Here is an 18,111-nt window from a genome sequence, read left to right on the forward strand (position 1 = left end):
ATAATTTCTTTTATTTTTCTTTTAAGCTGTGGGCATGCTGTTCAGGGTGTACCCTGCATCTTGCCTGTTTACCGCTGGAGATGGGCACCAGCTCCCATCGTGACCCCACTAGGGATAAGCGTGTATGATGATGGATGAGTGGATTTTCAGCTGTTTTAGAAATGCTTTATTTCTTTTTTTTTTTCTTTTTGGCCCACAAGTAATTCTGACTGAACAATGTAGATTAATTAAAATATTAGTAGCAATAGTAGTGTTTATTAACAATAAATACTTTTACCATTTTTCTCCTGTAACAAAGCAAAGCGCCTTCCAATTTTCCAGGAAATGGTGCAACAAAACATGGACATTTTTGTGCACGTAATAAAAGCCAAAGAAAACCATTCTCAAATTGTTTTTCTCAGAATTGCACTCATATCTATGACCAGCTGGATACTTTTTCTATTCACCATTAACAACCATTTTATTTGCTTTTATAAATCCACAAATCCAGGATGCTCAGCAAGATTACAACCGCTGAATAAACATCGTTCAGAAACAGGAATTATTAAAACCTTCCCTGTGTTTTATCGCCATCTGGTGGACAGTTTGTAAAACTCAACCTGCGAAACTTGAGCGGTTCAGCGGTGCGTAAACAATAGTGGAAGCTTAAGTGACACGTTTAGCCAGTTTTCAAACTCATAACGTAAAGAAAAAAGTTGTTTTTTACAAGCTACGCTGCAAAATATAAATAATTATAGTTAATAGTCCACACAGAATTCTTCACAAAGGTTTGAATGAAAATGTATCGGAGGAGCAGTTATTACTTGAGAAAGCAAGGCCTCCGACACCAGCGTGGAGAAATCTAGTCTTTTACCTTTAATTGAATTGTGAGCAGAATCATAATAATGGAAATTAATATTACCTTTTAAGTGGAACATTTGTTTTTCCTGTAAAGTATTTAAACATGTTTTTTAATGAGTAGAATAAAAACGAAATCATAGACTAAAAATATTGTCAGAATGACAATATTTCTGACAAGAACAATATAATAAAATGACAATATAATACAAGAACCAAGCAAGAGATTATTATTCAGATAAACTATTAGAACCATAGGAAATTGTGTTTAGTTGACACGTGAGCGCCCCTTAGAGGTCTAAAATATTCAACATCTGTCCCTTAATGAATTGAGTATCAACTGACTGACACAATGTTAGTAAATGGGCTTGCAATAGTTTCGCCGTATTTTACTTCAAAGGACTGATTGAAAAAGTTCTAAAAAGTGGTACTTTAAAAGTTCGATCATGTTAAGTACCCTTTTTGTTTAAACAAACTACTGGACAATAAGACTATTTTTGTCCATCTTGGACTGTTCTGTTGCCAGACCATGACAGCTCAGTGAGCCAGTCATGGAAATTCCGGATGTTTTCCTGGATTCGGATCATGTTCAGCGCAAGCAAGCGAGTCCCAAGTTCCTAAAGTTCATTACTTAGCTCCAGTTCTTTCAATTAATAGCTAAGCCAAGTTCTTGTATTTAATGAGTTTGTTTGTATACAACCATGCAAAGAATAATTATAGTAATGTATAAACTTTTTTATTTTCTAGCCTAATGTTTAAAAGAAAAGTAATAAAATAAACATTTTGCCAGAATGACGTCCGCTGGCACAAACAGGACATAGTTGTTACTGTTTAGGGTAAACTAAAAGAACCCAAGGTACCGGCTCGGTTTCGAGCGACACACACTAGTAGCTGAGCATCACCATCACATGACGTGACGTGTAGCCAGCATGGCGGCGCTGGAGCTGAGATAGAACCCCTACTGGACAGACACCGATAGCCTGGCTTTTGCTAGCTTCCCTCGTTACCTGCTTTCTTCGCGGGGGCCAGGCCGAACATGACGGCCTGAGGAGAGGAACGGTTACTCGACCGAGAGATGCAGGAGCAGCGACAGCGGCCGCCACGGGAGCAGCAACGGCAGCACTCGCAGTCGGAAAACAGTAAAACCAAGAGCATGTTTCTGTCCAGGGCGCTGGAGAAAATCCTGTCGGATAAGGAATTGAAGAGGAGCCAACACAGCCAGCTGCGCAAAGCCTGTCAGGTGGCGCTCGGTAGGTGCTTTATGTTAGGTTTCTGGTTCCGACACACCGTTTTATGGGTCACATTTCATGTATTTCGTTGTGTCTAGCTTGTTGTTGGGGGTATATTGAATTAGCCATGTTCTGTTCCCACATCAAACATTGTGATTTCAAACAAATGTATTTAGGCTTAACGAGTATTTAGGCTTTAACGAGTCTGTTAAGATGTGTTTTTCCATCTGGACTTGATCATAGACACCCCCCACACCTCTCCCCCCAAAATAATTGAAAAACTCTTTAAATTTACACAAATGCAATTACGGTGTCACTCAACCAAGCTTTAATTTATTTATTAATATTAAGCACAGTTTGTAATGCATAAAAAAATACAACGCGCATAATTTATTCAGATACCAAAAATTACGAAATAGCCCTTTAATCAACCGTCATATCGGAAGCTAACTTCAGCTTCGTGCACTTTGATGGCCTTTCCTTCACGCTCAGCTGTCAGCTAATGATTAAAGGCAGTGGTGTGTCGCTATGTGTTGCCACCACTCTCACAGTTTGATATTGGCTCTCCTCCGTGTGCTAAACTATGACTATTATCATCGGTTTGAAATGTAGCTGTCGTTAGCTCGCTGTGGCTAGTTTAGCCAAACAGACCAATGGGTGCGTTGTACGTAGCACTGTCACCCAGCCAGACAGTCCAGTCCTGCTGTGCACACACACACACACACACACACACACACACACACACACAGGAGCTATCCAACTCCCGGATACTCTACCCGGCCTGCTTTTCCATTGAACACATTCACAGATAGTGTTACATACGTCAGGCTGCTGAGCTCACGGTGTCTTTGGTGTTTATTAGCTCAAACCGCCTGTGTTTGGTCTGAAATGACCTCCCTATCAGGTCTGATGAGAGCTAGCTATGCATGTGCGTTAATGCTTTCTCCTTCAGTCTAGTATTTGTTTACACTCAGGAGTATTCATAGGATTTGATGACTTGCTTGGTCACCTGAAAGACCAGTTTGAAGTGAAACATTGAAGTTATTCACCTAATTTCTCCAAGCTTTCCTGTGGACATTTTATCTATTGTAACCATTTATTTTAAGCGTCATACCCAGATAGTGCTGTTTTAAAGGCTTTAAGCCTCCACAGGATCTATATGAGTGTGACATTTAACATAAATGTGTAACCCACTATGAGAAATGACAGTGAGTTTATCACATTGTTTATTGGTTAATATGAATCAGATGGTGTGGATCTTGGAACAGCAAAAGCATGATTCCTAAGTTGTGGTTGTTGTTTTTTTCTCAATCTCCAACAGAAATAACACCTGTCTTTTTAATTTGCAGCTGTTTATATAAAAAAATGTGCTACTCAGTGGTTTATAGACATTCAATTTAGACTTTTAATTATGCATTTCTTTTTCCATGGTAGAACAGTTAAACAACATTAAACAAATGTACTGTATTGATTTGTAATAGCAGGGATCGAGTGCACAAGTTTCATTGTTTTGTAGATCTTCTTAAATAATACATGCAGACTTGAATATAACTGTACACTCCTAATATTTAGGCAAATGTTTCCTAGGAAGATGGACTTTGATCAAATGCTTTTTTTATCCATTAACAAGATTCTGCTGGATGTTTTACTGCTGTTAGCAGAACACTTTAATTGGTCTGTTTTTTTTATACAGGCGTTACTTTCGTGCATAATCCATGAATTTGCAACATCTCCGGGGTCAAAGATATCCCAAAAGATTACTTACTTAACTAACTTCTGTCTATTGCATAAACCAGCAGTTGAGTGTTTCTGGGATTATTTTAGAGCTATTTCAAAAATATTTTATCTCGAAGGGAAGTTAAATGTTGTAGCTCATATCATCCAAGTATCTTCGAAGAGTCCTTGTTGGCAGGAAGGATCTCAGGTAGCAGTCAGTCTTGCAATAAATCTGAAGAGGCCTCTGACTGAAGACTGTTGCTTTATGATAGTGTGACGACATGCTAACAGCTCAATCCCCAGGCAGCAGAGAGGATATTCCACAATAACACATCCTGGATGACACAATCAGCTGGCAAACATTGCTAATCCACCTCGTTTGCTTTTGCCGCTCCACTTTAAATCTTTGTGTGGCTGTAAGTTTGGAAAGATGAGGATATGAGGAACTCTGTCCAAGTTTCAACCATCTAACTACTGCTTTGAGAAGAAGTTGAGTGTTTGACTTCATTACTCTATGCACTTTTTGCAATTCCCCATACAACTAGCAGACAAACAAAGCCCTCCCGCTCTCAACATACTTTGGTCATTGTGGTCAAAAAGCTCAAATGTTGTCTGACTGGAAAAGCCGTCTTTGTCTTGTCCATATGCATGAGCAGCTGCAAATTTCACTGATCATGTTCATGGGGTGACATTTGGCAGTTCCTGAACATTATAGCAAATTTTCCATCTTCTGAAAGATGATGGAATGGCCACACACGCTGCCAAATATATTCCAGTAGCTTCTTGATGGCGACAATAAGGATGTGGTCAAAGTACAACTTGACAATGGACATTTAGTCAATTATTAACAGGAGTGACTATGTGTACAAATGAGCCTGTATGTATAATTTTGACTAACCTAAGTTTAAAAACACAAACTATACTACTGCTGCTGCTGTATTTTATAATTACAATTGTGAATGTCTTCATTTGCCCGTTGTCATCTAAATTTAGCGGTGAACCCTAGCAGTTTCATTCTGGTTATAAACGTATATAAAAAAGTTCTATCTTTTGTTCAGCCTTTAGCTGTAGAGAAGTTCTTACTTATTTCATTTCCTCCATGACCTTGCAGATTTTACACACCATGTCATCTTGCATTCTGTATTTTGGTGCTAGATGGTTTTGTCTAATTTAGTCTCTGCATTCATAGATCTCAATAATAAGGCATCATAGCATAAAATAATGGTTTAGGCTTTTTAATAACATATGGCAACCACTCACTTCATTCAGTTTTATTAACAAAAAAACATAATTCTACTTTTACCTACAAGGAAAGTAAAAGGTCCTCCTATTGTACTTTAAAAAATATCTAGATGGAATTGGTATAGTTTAAATCACATTTGTGCAAATCATTTAGTGATTGATACTTTGACACCTCTGTGCTATGTTGTGCTAAAAGCTACCTCTTATTTTTTCCTGTCTTAACATGATGCCTGCATCCTTAGTCTTAAATTGATGCTTCTAGAATTAAGGCCTTAAAAAGTCTTAATTACACAACCGTAAGTAAGTTTGGCCTAAAATGTCTTGAATTTGTAAAGAATAATAAGGGGGGGAAAAAAAGATAAGTTGGCCTTAAATACACTACATTGCCAAAAGTATTCGCTCACCTCACATATGAGCTTTATAACTATAGCTTTTTATAAGTGATAGGACTCTGCGCAGGCCCAAGTCCTGACCTCAAGTCAAGTTCATCCACACCAGACTCTGCCGTCCATGTCTGTATGGACCTTGCGCATGTTGGAAGAGGAAGGGATCAGCTCCAAACTGTTCCCACAAAGTTGGAAGCATGGAATCGTCCACAAAAAAGCACTGAGTTCTTTTCGCTGGAACTAAGGGGGCAAGCCCAGCTCCTGAAAAACAACCCCATACCATGATCCCCCCTCCACCAAACTTTGCACTTGGTATATTGCAATCAAACAAATATCGTTCTCCTTGCAACCGCCAAACCAAGACTCATCCATCAAATTGCCAGATGGAGAAGCATAATTCGTCACTCCAGAGAAGAGTGACAAATCACTCTTCTTCTCTCCACTGAGGCGCCTTCAGTGGAGAGAACGCGCCTCCACTGCTCTAGAGTCCAGTGACGGCGTGCTTTACATCACTGTATCAGACGCTTTGCATTGCACTTTGTGATGTATGGTTTGGACCCAGCTGCTCGACCATGGAAACCCATTCCATGAAGCTCTCTGTGCACTGTTCTTAAGCTAATCTGCAGGCCACATGAAGCTTGGACGTCTGTAGTGATTGACTCTGCAGAAAGTTGGTGACCTCTTCGCACTATGCGCTTCAGCATCCGCTGACCCCACTCAGTCAGGTTACATGGCCTACCACTTCGGGGCTGAGTTACTGTTGTTCCCAAACACTTCCATTTTCGTATAATACAGTTGACTATGGAATATTTAGGAGTGAGGAAATTTCACGACTGGATTTGTTGCACAAGTGGCATCCTGTCACAGTTCCATGCTGGAATTCACTGCAGTCTCACTGGAATGGAATTCTTTCACAAATGTTTGTAAAAACAGTCTGCATGCCTAAGTGCTTGATTTTATACACCTCTGGCGTTGGAAGTGATTGGAACTCCCGATTCCAGTAATTTGGAATACTTGCACGATACTTTTGGCAGTATAGCGTATGTTAATCCTAGGTTTTAAATATTGTCATGACAGGACTATTTAATCTAGCATATGTAGATTTTACCTGAAGGGCAGGTCTGTCAGTCAGCCCGCTCTCTCAGCAGAGCAAGACAGGACAGTGGCTGATGTTTAGACATTCATTGAAGCAGATAAGATCAGTAGATAAGATTACCTACACATGAGACATCGGTCTTGCGTATAAGTAATGGCCAATCGCTGATCACTCAAAATTAAGGAAATTGAGGACAATTTATTGGTGCAGATCGACTTTTAAATTTTATGTTTAGAACCTGGACTAATTAAAACTTTACGTATAGCGCATACTTTCCTATGATCTCTAGTAATGAAATCATAATGTAACTATAATTGGGACATTTTCTGTGTATGTTGCAAATACTGAGTTCCTCTGAGGGAATTAGAGTTAAGTCAGCTGTCTTCCTTATCGGATTCTAATACATTTGATTTGACACGTTACTGTGAAGCCCTATCTGAAGCTATTAGTCAGAATAGTTAAGAGTAGCAGGGGAAATGACATGAGGGATGAAAGTTCAGTAAAATATTGAGTATTGTAAAATGCTGAGTGTTGAAACCAGACCCAGTCTCAGGTTAAACCCTGCTCTGTAACAGGATTGTGTGCCAGGTTAAAATATGTCTGCCAAAGAAATGTTCTGTTCACCCTTTAGCCCTTGGATACATGTTCTTATTTGACCTCTCTTGTCTCCCCTGTCTTAGATGAAATCAAGGAAGAACTGGAAAAGCAAAAGTAAGTATTCCTACTTGCATGCGGAGGAGCCAAGGACTATTATAATCCAGTTTGAATCAGTAGCGGCTGCAGCTGTAGTGCATCAGCAGCTCTTCAGGCGGCCCTCAGGCCCTTGTGTTTATAAAGTTTAAAGCTTAAATCTCAGTTATCTGGAATTCTGCAGTGTCAGAGCAACAGTGAATCATATTATCTGACACTGTATTTGTTTTAAAAATGTTAAAATGCAGAATGTGGTTCTTTGTTTTGTTTTTGTTTTTTAAGCTGTCTGTCTTCCAGGGATGGCACGGTGGTCCCACCCAAAGCAAACTACATCGAAGCTGATAAATATGTGCTGCCCTTCGAGCTGGCCTGCCAGTCAAAGTCCCCCCGGATAGTTAGCACTTCTTTGGACTGTTTGCAGGTTTGTTTTTACTACCACACACATATACACCTGTTTGGCCATTAAAATCCAAGCTCTTTTAGTCTCCTCTCCACAGCTGGTGTTTTTCAGTTACCTGTCCGTATGTTGCAGGGTGGTGTGTTGGTGAAATCTTGCTCCACCTGTTACACATGCTTGGTGTGCACTTAAAACAAAGACTCCACATTTTTTCCTAGGCTCTGAATCTCGTCTGATCTCATGACTTCATTCAATAATGATCCTGTTAGGCACAGTTGCTTGTTCTATCATCCAGTTTGTACTTCTTTTGAGTTAGTGTTGTGGTAAAAGGATGAGGAATGCATTTATATTTGGTAATATTTTAAATATAAAAACTTCAATGTTTTCGTTGCAGTTTCAGCTATGTGGTTGATGTGAAAATCCTTCTTTTACAATGTTGTAATACATTGATGCTCCCACAAGATGACAGTAGCTTCTTTCACAAAACATGTGCTTTTTGAATATGCCAATACAGTGAGGGCGGTGGAGTCATTCTGCCTCATTACACCCCTAACACACAGAACGAAGTAGTCACAGGCGACTTCACTGGTGAAATAGGTGATGCATTGATAAAAATGATTTCAAGTTCAAGTCTTTTCCTCAGTCGACAACCAAACCAATACAGAGTTCCTCCACTGTTATTTGCTTTTGCGGGGTTTTGATAGGGATACACTGATCCACTTTTTCCACTTCTGATACCAATATCTGAGGTTTGGTATCGGCCGATACTGCTAAACTGACTTAAAGCGTTTTATTTTTTTAGAAACACAGACATAAATGTACTGAATTACTAATTTATTTGGTAACTCTGCACCAGTACAGCACACTTAAATACACCAATAGCTTCTCAAGCTCGCTCAAACATGTAAAAACAACACAACTTTAACTTGCTCAGTCAGTACAATTAGGAGTAGAACAGCCAATGTAAAAATAAATAATAAAGAAACTGAAACTGACACAAATAGGTTGACTACGTTGGTCAAACGTGTAAAAATAAACTTCAATAAACCTTATTTCAAATAGATCAGAAAGTGCAATTAGGAATTCAAAATATGATGTAAAATAACTAATAAATCATGATGTTGCTCAGACCACCAAGCAAAGAATTAGACTGAATAGATCTGCCCTTATGGATCGGGCACATTATCTTAAAATATCCAAGCTAGAATTTTATTTATTTATTTTTTTAATATTGGGATCGATACCAATATTGACATCTGATCTCTGCATCTCTAATCTGATCATGTCTACATGGTTGAGGAGGGATTAGCTCAGGATGGCTTTAGTTTAAAATGGTTTAGGGTTGCTGCCAGGTGGCCTCATTTAATGTTATCATCTAACCATCTAACCTCATTTAACCTTATATTTGATGTATTGTTATGCATTGAACATAAATCTCCTGAAGTATCACCGGCTCAGATGTCCTTTTTGCTTCTGTCTCCCCTGTAGAAACTGATTGCATACGGTCACATCACCGGGAATGCCCCAGACAATAAAGTGCCGGGCAAGAGGCTGATCGACCGCCTGGTGGAAACCATCTGCAACTGCTTCCAGGGCCCACAGACTGATGAGGGAGTCCAGCTACAGATCATCAAGGTACGCTCCCAACATATTGCATAATGGCTGAAGTGCCAAAAGTGATTTTTTTATTATTATTTTTTCTCTTAATGCATAAAACATCTTTTGGACAGAAAGATGTGGTGATATTTTTTCACTGAAATGTTTTTGACCTTGGGCTGTTATTTTAGGAAGGTGATGATATGCTAGCTGTTGTGCTCATTGTTTATCTTTTTTTAAAGTCGAGATATAGAGATGTGTTCACTTCACGTTGGCACAGAAAGTAACCCTCATGCGGTATGTTCTGCGTGGAAACATTTTAGAAGAGTTTTTAAAAAAAAAATTTTTTATTTATATTGGCTGGTAAAACTGTTTCAGTAAATCACATGATAAATTAAAACAAGCTCAATGATTTCCTTTTGCATGACTTTAGTTTTTTTCTTCTTGCTGTCTTTTCACTAAAGACTGGATGCATTGGACTCAACTAGCTCCTTCTTTGAAGAGCACTTTCGTTTACAAAGACTTCGATTTCCACTTTGTTTTTTATTGGAGTGTTGTTTTTTTTTACTTCTAGGACAATTTAACATTCACAAAATGAATTGTGACAGTCCTATTGGTCAGGTGATTCAAACTCCTTGACTAAAGTCATCTTAGTCTGATTGTAGTGCTGCTGATCCATATTTAGCAGCATGATTTAGCTTTGAAGATGTAACATGTATCTTATCATTCTTTTACTTCTGCAGGATCCTTAAACAGATCCTGATTAGAACGGGATTGTGTCAGTCATGCAGTAAACCCAGACTTAGAACTGTTGACACAAGATTTATAGACTCGTAATCAGTATGTTTTTAAGCTGAAGTGTTGCTGCAGTCTTTCTGTTTTATACAAAGAGTAAAAAAAAACTTGTTTTGTTTCTGCTTTAAGAGTTGAACACTGTAGCAACCAGTTTGAAACTCTAGCAGAGGCTCTAATAAGTCACAGATAAAGGGAAGCGCAGTGGTGACTCAGCAGGTGCAGAGGCATCCTGTGTGATGAAGTTCTCACTTCCTGTTGTGTTCATCCAGGCCCTACTGACAGCAGTGACTTCCCCGCACATAGAGATCCATGAGGGCACGGTGCTGCTGACCGTCAGGACCTGCTACAACATTTACCTGGCCAGCCGCAACCTCATCAACCAGACCACAGCCAAGGCCACTCTCACTCAGATGCTCAACGTCATCTTCACACGCATGGAGAACCAGGCCGTTAGTACAACATGTTACTCCTCCCCGAGGTCCTACTGCCAAATACACCACTTCCGGTCAGAACCAACCAATCAGAGCCAGGAGGGTCTTAGCACTGTCAGTCATGCGCATGTTAATTATAGCGCTAATTGCAGGGTCTGTAGCTAATCAAATTACAGATTCAACACAACAAAGTAAGCAACATTTTCAAATCACAAACAAATAAATAGATAAATATCACATGAGCTCCACAACAGAGATATTAATGGTTTATAATATTTTACTTAAGTTCTGAAGCCATCAGATGCTGCAAAGTAAGTTCAGCTTCCAGTGTTTCAGAAACACCTGATCATTTATGGAACTTCTTTGGAAAAGTAGACTGTGTACGTTTTCACTTGTGTGTCAGAGTTACAGGCGTACCAGAAATATGTGAGTACACAGGTTCCCGCCACATTAAAAACAAAAAAACCCGCAAGTAATTGTATTAAAATTTTTTAGGTGTTAAAATCTATCTACTTAATTAATTAAAATTAATATGCTAAAGTCCCTGAATTAAATTTAATGTAGAAGTGTAACCTAAACACTTAAAAAAACAAAAAAAAACCCGGAAAATAAAACAAATATTGCCTATTCTGCAAACACGATGACATAATAATTTAGAACATAAACATATACTAAATTAAGGGTTGCTGGGAATCTTTGCTTTTTGCAATCATAATTTGTTCCTAAAAGGCAAATTTCCTTCCTGTAAGTGAGGGGAAAACAAGTCAGCCAGCTAAAAAAAAGCTCCACTTCTGTTTCTATAATTATTATTATCTTTTCATTTCTCTGTTTCAAACACCTGTCATTCTCCCCCTGGTGGTGCCCTCAGGCCCTGGAGGCTCAGGAACAGGAGAAGGAGCGGCTGCGGCTGCCCCATCAGAACCCTTCCCCGGTTCCAGGCGGTAGGAGGTCCGGCTCCCCTCGCTCTGACCGGACCTCAACCCCCGAGCCTCAGAACTCCCCCTCCCCAGGAATCCGTACCCCAGACCTCAGCACCAACGCCGACACCACCTGCTCCACCACACCCCCTCCCCCAGCAGCTGACCCGGACACAGACGGGCCCTCTGTCAACGGAGAAGATGAAGACGGAGGTTCAGAGCAGGTCACGCCATCTAGAGGTTCGTCACGTACGAGATTAAAAAAAAAGGTTGAAAGTGTAGATTGGATCATGGAGTTTGTTTCTTTATTAATATCAGATTCAGTGTTTGAAGATGAAGGTGTTGAGAAACATCCTGTAGCAGCTCAGGAAGGGAACAACTCCAACCCAGCAGAGTCTGTGGCAGCAGACGGAGAGCCTGGGCAGACTCACACTGGAACAGGTTCGTTTTTTGGTTTTTACCATTTCTATTTGATGTGCTGGATGAAGCCTATTGCAATAAGCAGTTATTCAATTAATCGCATGATAAATTAAAATGAGCTCAATAATTTTCATTCTGATGGTTAATATTTTTTTAAGGGCAATTTTGTTCATAGACATCATAATCTGTTTTATTTGTGGTTTTGGTTGTAAGTGGGATATTTATTTTTGTTTTATTTCTTTTTAGTAGTTTAGTTGTGTTTTTATTTTGGATATTTAAAAACTTGAGTTCCAGCATTAAGCGTTCTTTACCAAATCAAAGCAGGTGAATTTACATTAATATGCCTTTTTGTCTTATTTCAAGTGTACTAAAATATTTGCACTAGAAACTAGACTAAATACTTGATCAGGTTTGGTGTTTTTGCAGTGTAAGTATGTCTGCGGGGGTCTGTGTTTCAGAGGGTGAGCCCCCAGTTCAGTCTGCCCCTGAGCAGACGGAGGTGGCGTTCAGAGCCAGTACAGAGGCCCAGCAGATGAACGGTATCATCGAGGATCGCACCTCTGTTTCCTCCGCTGACATTCTGGTGGGGTAACCCTTTTTTTTTTCATTCATAAATATTCATTTAGCCTTAAGTTGGAAAGTTTCACTGCTAAATATGTGAAAGTTTATAGCTTTCTGCATTAAATGAGACTTAATCTGATATAGTTGTACCAATCTTTTGCCAGTGTTCTCAAAAAGTCTTTAAACTGAAGTTTTGGTGACAGATCAGTAGTTTTGTGTCTCAGGTAGCAGGAATAAATTGCATTATCAGAATTAGTTCTGTAAAATGAAGCACATGCTGTTGTTCTGTCTCAGGATGCGGACGCTTTGCATGGACCCAACAACGCAGCGCGGTTCTCTCATATCCTGCAGAAAGATGCTTTTCTGGTGTTCCGCTCTCTGTGCAAACTCTCCATGAAACCTCTGGCTGACGGTCCTCCTGACCCCAAGTATGTATTTTGTTTTCTTTCTGGATTCACATTTCTTTATTCTCCTTTCATGTTGATGCTTAGATGGTTTTTATGTTGAGAAAAAAATGTGCACTGTGTTTTTATACTGATGCTTTACAGTGCCCTGCAAAATTTTAACATGATTCACCCAAACACAAATGATTTGAGATCTTATGTAAAAAAGCAACACAAAGTGGTTCATTTTGAAGTGGAATTAAAATAAATGGTTTGAATTTATCTTTTGTCAAGAAGCAATCTAAAAGGTGGCACTTTTTAAGCAGCATTTTAAGCAAAAAAAAAAAAAAAAAAGCAAAAAAAAAAAAAAAAATGAAAACGAGAATTAGACGTGTTTCCATCTACTACTACGAAGCGAATCAACCAGAGTTCGAGTGTGATTTTGTCAGATGTTGATGTTATAGCCGACTGTGACAAACAGGAAGTAGAGGTTGCTAAGAATCATGGAGCACAAATCCCAGCCTGGAGTTCTTCTGGCTGAAAGTTCTCCCCTCTTTGCTGGAGGTTTGCCCACAAACCACCTCAAGCGAGCGTAAAGACGTTTATTGTGAAGTTCAGGAAAATTATTTTGAATTTTGCCGTTTCCATCAACCTTCAAAATGCAAAAAAAAAAAACAAAAAAAAAAAACGTTGATGGAAACGCGGCTCTTGATAAACACCTTGTTTTCTTTCAACTTCACAACCGTGCACTACTTTGTTTAAATCTCAGCAAAACACATAAAATGTTGTTTGCAAGATGGAAAAATATGTAAAAGTTCAATTGAGTTGCAGAAGATTTTCCCTCCATCTTCAGCTGAAACAATCCTCCACTCTGCCTCTTTGTTTACCAAAGGTTGATTTGGCCTCCTGCCTTGCAGGTGTGGTTCCGGTTACTGTAACACTAGACTTCAGGCCAGACGGTGTAAATAGGTCAGATTGAAATGAAATGAGTACAGGAAGTACGTCACAAAGCAAACTGCCTGTAGCTCATTAGACATCTCACTGAATTACTAGCAAACCAGAACATTTCATTAGCTTGTTGCCATTTGTTAGATGAATAAATTGAAGTTTACTGCTCTCGTCTGCAGGTCCCATGAGTTGCGCTCTAAGATCGTGTCCCTGCAGCTGCTGCTGTCTGTGCTGCAGGGCGCCGGGCCAGTGTTCCGCACCCACGAGATGTTCGTGAACGCCATCAAACAGTATCTGTGCGTGGCCTTGTCCAAAAACGGCGTCTCCTCTGTGCCAGAGGTGTTCGAGCTCTCATTAGCCATCTTCCTAACTTTACTGTCACACTTCAAGGTTCACCTGAAGATGCAGATTGAGGTAGGAAGGTGCAGATTGAGCCTGCTGCTCTGGTTATGCTGCTTAATCTCAGTAGATGATGATGAGCTTTCACCTTGTCCACATCAGGTGTTTTTTCGGGAAATCTTCCTGACCATCCTGGAGACGACAACCAGTTCCTTTGAACACAAGTGGATGGTTATCCAGACCCTGACACGCATCTGTGCCGGTAATAGATACAAAAAAATGCCTTCATCTCATGAACTGCTTCCCCATCTCTGTCTAGTTGGATTCTACTTATGTAAATGTGATTTCTAGGTTTACTATTTTTATTAAATTTGCAAAACACTCTGGAAACCATCTCAAATTATCCCAGGTGAACTGTGTTAAAAGCTTTCCCGTTTGCTCCCCCAGATGCCCAGTGTGTGGTCGACATCTATGTAAACTACGACTGTGATTTAAATGCCGCCAACATCTTTGAACGTCTTGTCAATGACCTGTCTAAGATCGCTCAGGGCCGGAGTGGGCAGGAACTCGGCATGACTCCTCTGCAGGTGGGATTCCTCTCACTGTGATCGGTTGTTCTGAACATCAGCTGCCTTTTTTTTTTTTCAGGGGTGCACCGATAAATCAGCTTTTTAAGGTGGTGATATTATGTAAAATTGACTTTTTTGAACTTTACATCATGTTATAATGTTATTCTCTCATCAAAAACATACATGGAGTGTTGAGAAATCCTTTAATCTCCATGGCAACCAGTCAGCTGTGCTGCCTTTGAGGATGGAACTCCTTCTCTGAGCTGCAGTTTCCAAGCTTCTGCCTCCCCGCCCACTCCGTCACTCAGCTCCTTCAGACTAGCCAGCAGCAATTAGCAAATACCTGGTGGAACTGCGCATCTGCTGAGGTCGTTATAGGAGCTACTTCTCAGTGTAACGCTGGTAAAAACGATGCTAAAAGGTTAACAGAGAGGCCATGTTGTGAAGGCTGAGTTTCAGAAAGAGCAGGAGTTAAAGAGACAGTGACCCCATTTCAAGGTGTTAAACTTCAAAGTCATGTTTCTGAAGGTAACAGTTAATTGATTGTACTACAAAATGGCACTCTGTGCCTGGAAAATGCATAATACTGCCCCTTTAAATATCAGTGATCGGCCAGAAAACTGCAATCAGTGTACCCCAATTTTTATTTATTTTTTTTACCATTTACTATTTCTTCAGCGCACATAGTTATTTGGAAATTTAAATCGTAATTGAAGCGTGCGGCTGACTTGCCTCCTCGGGTTTCCTTCAGGAGCTGAGTTTACGTAAGAAGGGCTTGGAGTGCCTGGTGTCCATCCTCAAATGCATGGTGGAATGGAGCAAAGATATGTACGTGAATCCCAACCTTCAAGCTAACCTGGGTGAGTGCAGGGTAAATCCACGGTTGGTATGCTGCACAGGGCGTCTGGATGCGCGGTGACGTCTGGCGTGTTTTGTGTTCAGGTCAGGAGCATCCACCCGACTCAGAAGGAGGAGAGCTGAAGCTCCCTGAGCAGACGGCAGGACGCCGGGACAGTGTCAGCTCGCTGGACTCCAACTACTCCAGCATCACTATATCGCAGGCAGACCACCCAGAGCAGTACGAGGTGATCAAGCAGCAGAAGGACATCATTGAGCACGGCATCGAACTGTGAGCACTTTTTCTGCACGATTGGAAATGAGCTTTAGGAGCTTTCACATTGGTGCATCCCTAATATCGGTCAAAATCAGAATCGAGCTTTTTGAAGACTGGTGATCGGCTAGATTACTGCAATCAGTGCAGCTCTAATTTTATTAAATGTATCAGAGTAAAGGGATCGAATACAAATACATGCCAAACTTTTTCTCTTCTTTGTGTTTCTTTATTGCAGAAAATACCAATAGTTGAAACTTGACAATGTGAAGGGGTCTAAGGGGTAGAAATGTTTCTGCAAGGCTCTGACTGCATCTAGACCTCCTGGTGTTATGGGGACCAATCAGATCTGTTCCCTTTACAGGTTCAACAAGAAACCCAAGCGTGGCATCCAGTACCTGCAGGACCAAGGCATGCTCAGCTCCACTGTAGAGGAAATTGCCCAGTTTCTCCACCAGGAGGACCGGCTGGACACGGTCAGGGCTTCACCAACCTTAACTTCTGCCCTGACGGATTCCTCGTCTATGCTAGCTAAACTACTCTCTGTGTGTCCGTCAACAGACGCAGGTGGGGGAGTTTCTTGGCGAGAACACAAAGTTCAATAAAGAGGTGATGTACTGCTACGTGGACCAGCTGGACTTCTGCGGCTGGGACTTTGTTTCGGCTCTGAGAACGTTCTTGGAAGGCTTCCGGCTGCCAGGGGAGGCCCAGAAGATCGATAGGCTCATGGAGAAGTTTGCTGCGCGGTACCTCGAATGTAACCAAGGGTACGGTTAGCCTGTGACGGTTGGAGAGTTCAGTTGGGCTCATCTGAAATGACTTTTAGAGCTTTACGGGTTTGATTTTGATGCTCTAACTTTACAATGAACTCTGTTGTCTTCTTCAGACAAACCATGTTTGCCAGTGCAGACACTGCATATGTGCTGGCGTATTCCATCATCATGCTGACCACAGACCTGCACAGTCCTCAGGTAGGAACTAGTGGGCGCTACTCTTCCCGCCAGCTCACAAAAATCATCCAAAGGGGGGTAACTAGGCCTTTTGGCCTCCTTTGGGACACTTTGGATCAATGAGATAATGGACATGGCCTCTGAAAACTTTTGACTTAAACCACCAAGTCAGCCTGGTCTTTATGTCTCTAGGTGAAGAACAAAATGACAAAGGAGCAGTACATCAAGATGAACCGGGGCATTAACGACAGCAAGGACCTCCCTGAGGACTACCTCTCCTCCATATACGATGAGATCGCTGGCAAGAAAATTGCCATGAAGGAAAGCAAAGAGTTTTCAATCACTCCAAAGTCAACCAAGCAGAGTGAGTACTTCACTCCGGGTTCTTTGCTCGCATTTACGAGTTTGTTTGAAGACCATTGTTGGATATTTCTTACCAAAGAGAGTTAATGGACACATTAGACTTAATTGTATTCCAGTCTCAGCATTTGGACTGTTGACCCTAAGCTTTTGTATTGATGCTGCTCCTCCTCCAGGTGTGGCCAGTGAGAAGCAGCGCCGCCTGCTCTACAATATGGAGATGGAGCAGATGGCCAAGACAGCTAAAGCGCTAATGGAGGCCGTCAGCCACGCTCAGGCTCCGTTCTTCAGCGCCAAACACCTGGAGCACGTCAGACCCATGTTCAAGGTAACAGTTATCCTCACATTTCCATCTGTAGTGCAAAATAAAATATCAAAATGAGGCAGGAAAAAAAAAGATTATATATTTTTTTTGAGTTAGTCAGAAACTACAGAAGTTGAATCAGAAGTTCAGTGCTTTGCATAAATATTCACAGATAGGGCTGGATAATATGGCCTAAAATCAATATCATTTATTGAGCAGTTCAGTTCAAATAAAGTTGTGACTCCATTAAATGGTTCATTAGTAGGAGAATAATAATAGTAAGTAGGTGAAAAAAAATCACTTACTGTTGTAAGTTATATCTGCTTTTGTCATAAAGCTACACAACAAAAAGTCATAATATTATGAAAATTGTCGTTGCATCACAAAGTCCTCTTAATATGAGAAAAAGTCATAGGACTTTATAGTTGAACTAATATGAGAATAAACTCATACTGTTAATAGAAAAGTCATAATACGAAAACTAAGTAGTAATTAAAAACTCCTACTGGAAAAATAATAATAAAGTAAAATGAAGAATGTTGGGCATTTTGTAAAGTTATATTTGGGTGTCAACTTTACAAATAGAACATGCTTGTAAAGTGTTTTAACACATCAGTATCAAATTATCATCAGCAGAACTTTGAAACGATTGAAGAAAGAATCACGGACTAAACAAACTTCTCACATCAGATCTTGATGACTCTATGGAAGCTTTGATCTCATTAAAGCAACATTTTTATTGTAATTTTACAACTTTCCTATGGTAATTTTGTGTCTTTACTCTAATATTATCACTTTATTCTTGTAATTAAAATGAAAATAATTTAGTCTCAA

The 18,111-nt window shown here is 40.3% G+C and overlaps 1 protein-coding gene across 1 annotated transcript in view; it reads left to right on the forward strand.

Annotated features, from left to right (window-relative positions):
- The first annotated feature begins 1,719 nt into the window (after nucleotides 1-1,719).
- The window catches only part of arfgef2 (ADP-ribosylation factor guanine nucleotide-exchange factor 2 (brefeldin A-inhibited)), a 29,625-nt gene continuing 13,233 nt past the window's right edge, over nucleotides 1,720-18,111 (forward strand). Inside the window, exons 1-19 of the mRNA XM_007578042.2 lie at nucleotides 1,720-2,087; nucleotides 7,187-7,217; nucleotides 7,494-7,617; nucleotides 9,082-9,228; nucleotides 10,254-10,433; nucleotides 11,284-11,572; nucleotides 11,651-11,773; nucleotides 12,211-12,335; nucleotides 12,608-12,741; nucleotides 13,824-14,058; nucleotides 14,146-14,245; nucleotides 14,431-14,570; nucleotides 15,304-15,412; nucleotides 15,495-15,681; nucleotides 16,028-16,139; nucleotides 16,225-16,430; nucleotides 16,550-16,634; nucleotides 16,806-16,977; nucleotides 17,150-17,301. Coding sequence (XP_007578104.1) covers nucleotides 1,913-2,087; nucleotides 7,187-7,217; nucleotides 7,494-7,617; nucleotides 9,082-9,228; nucleotides 10,254-10,433; nucleotides 11,284-11,572; nucleotides 11,651-11,773; nucleotides 12,211-12,335; nucleotides 12,608-12,741; nucleotides 13,824-14,058; nucleotides 14,146-14,245; nucleotides 14,431-14,570; nucleotides 15,304-15,412; nucleotides 15,495-15,681; nucleotides 16,028-16,139; nucleotides 16,225-16,430; nucleotides 16,550-16,634; nucleotides 16,806-16,977; nucleotides 17,150-17,301 — 2,826 coding nt within the window. The 5' untranslated portion in view covers nucleotides 1,720-1,912. The remainder of the gene's footprint in view (nucleotides 2,088-7,186; nucleotides 7,218-7,493; nucleotides 7,618-9,081; nucleotides 9,229-10,253; nucleotides 10,434-11,283; nucleotides 11,573-11,650; nucleotides 11,774-12,210; nucleotides 12,336-12,607; nucleotides 12,742-13,823; nucleotides 14,059-14,145; nucleotides 14,246-14,430; nucleotides 14,571-15,303; nucleotides 15,413-15,494; nucleotides 15,682-16,027; nucleotides 16,140-16,224; nucleotides 16,431-16,549; nucleotides 16,635-16,805; nucleotides 16,978-17,149; nucleotides 17,302-18,111) is intronic.

This window comes from Poecilia formosa, unplaced genomic scaffold (assembly GCF_000485575.1).
Source record: "Poecilia formosa unplaced genomic scaffold, Poecilia_formosa-5.1.2 Scaffold465, whole genome shotgun sequence".
NCBI lineage: Eukaryota > Metazoa > Chordata > Actinopteri > Cyprinodontiformes > Poeciliidae > Poecilia > Poecilia formosa.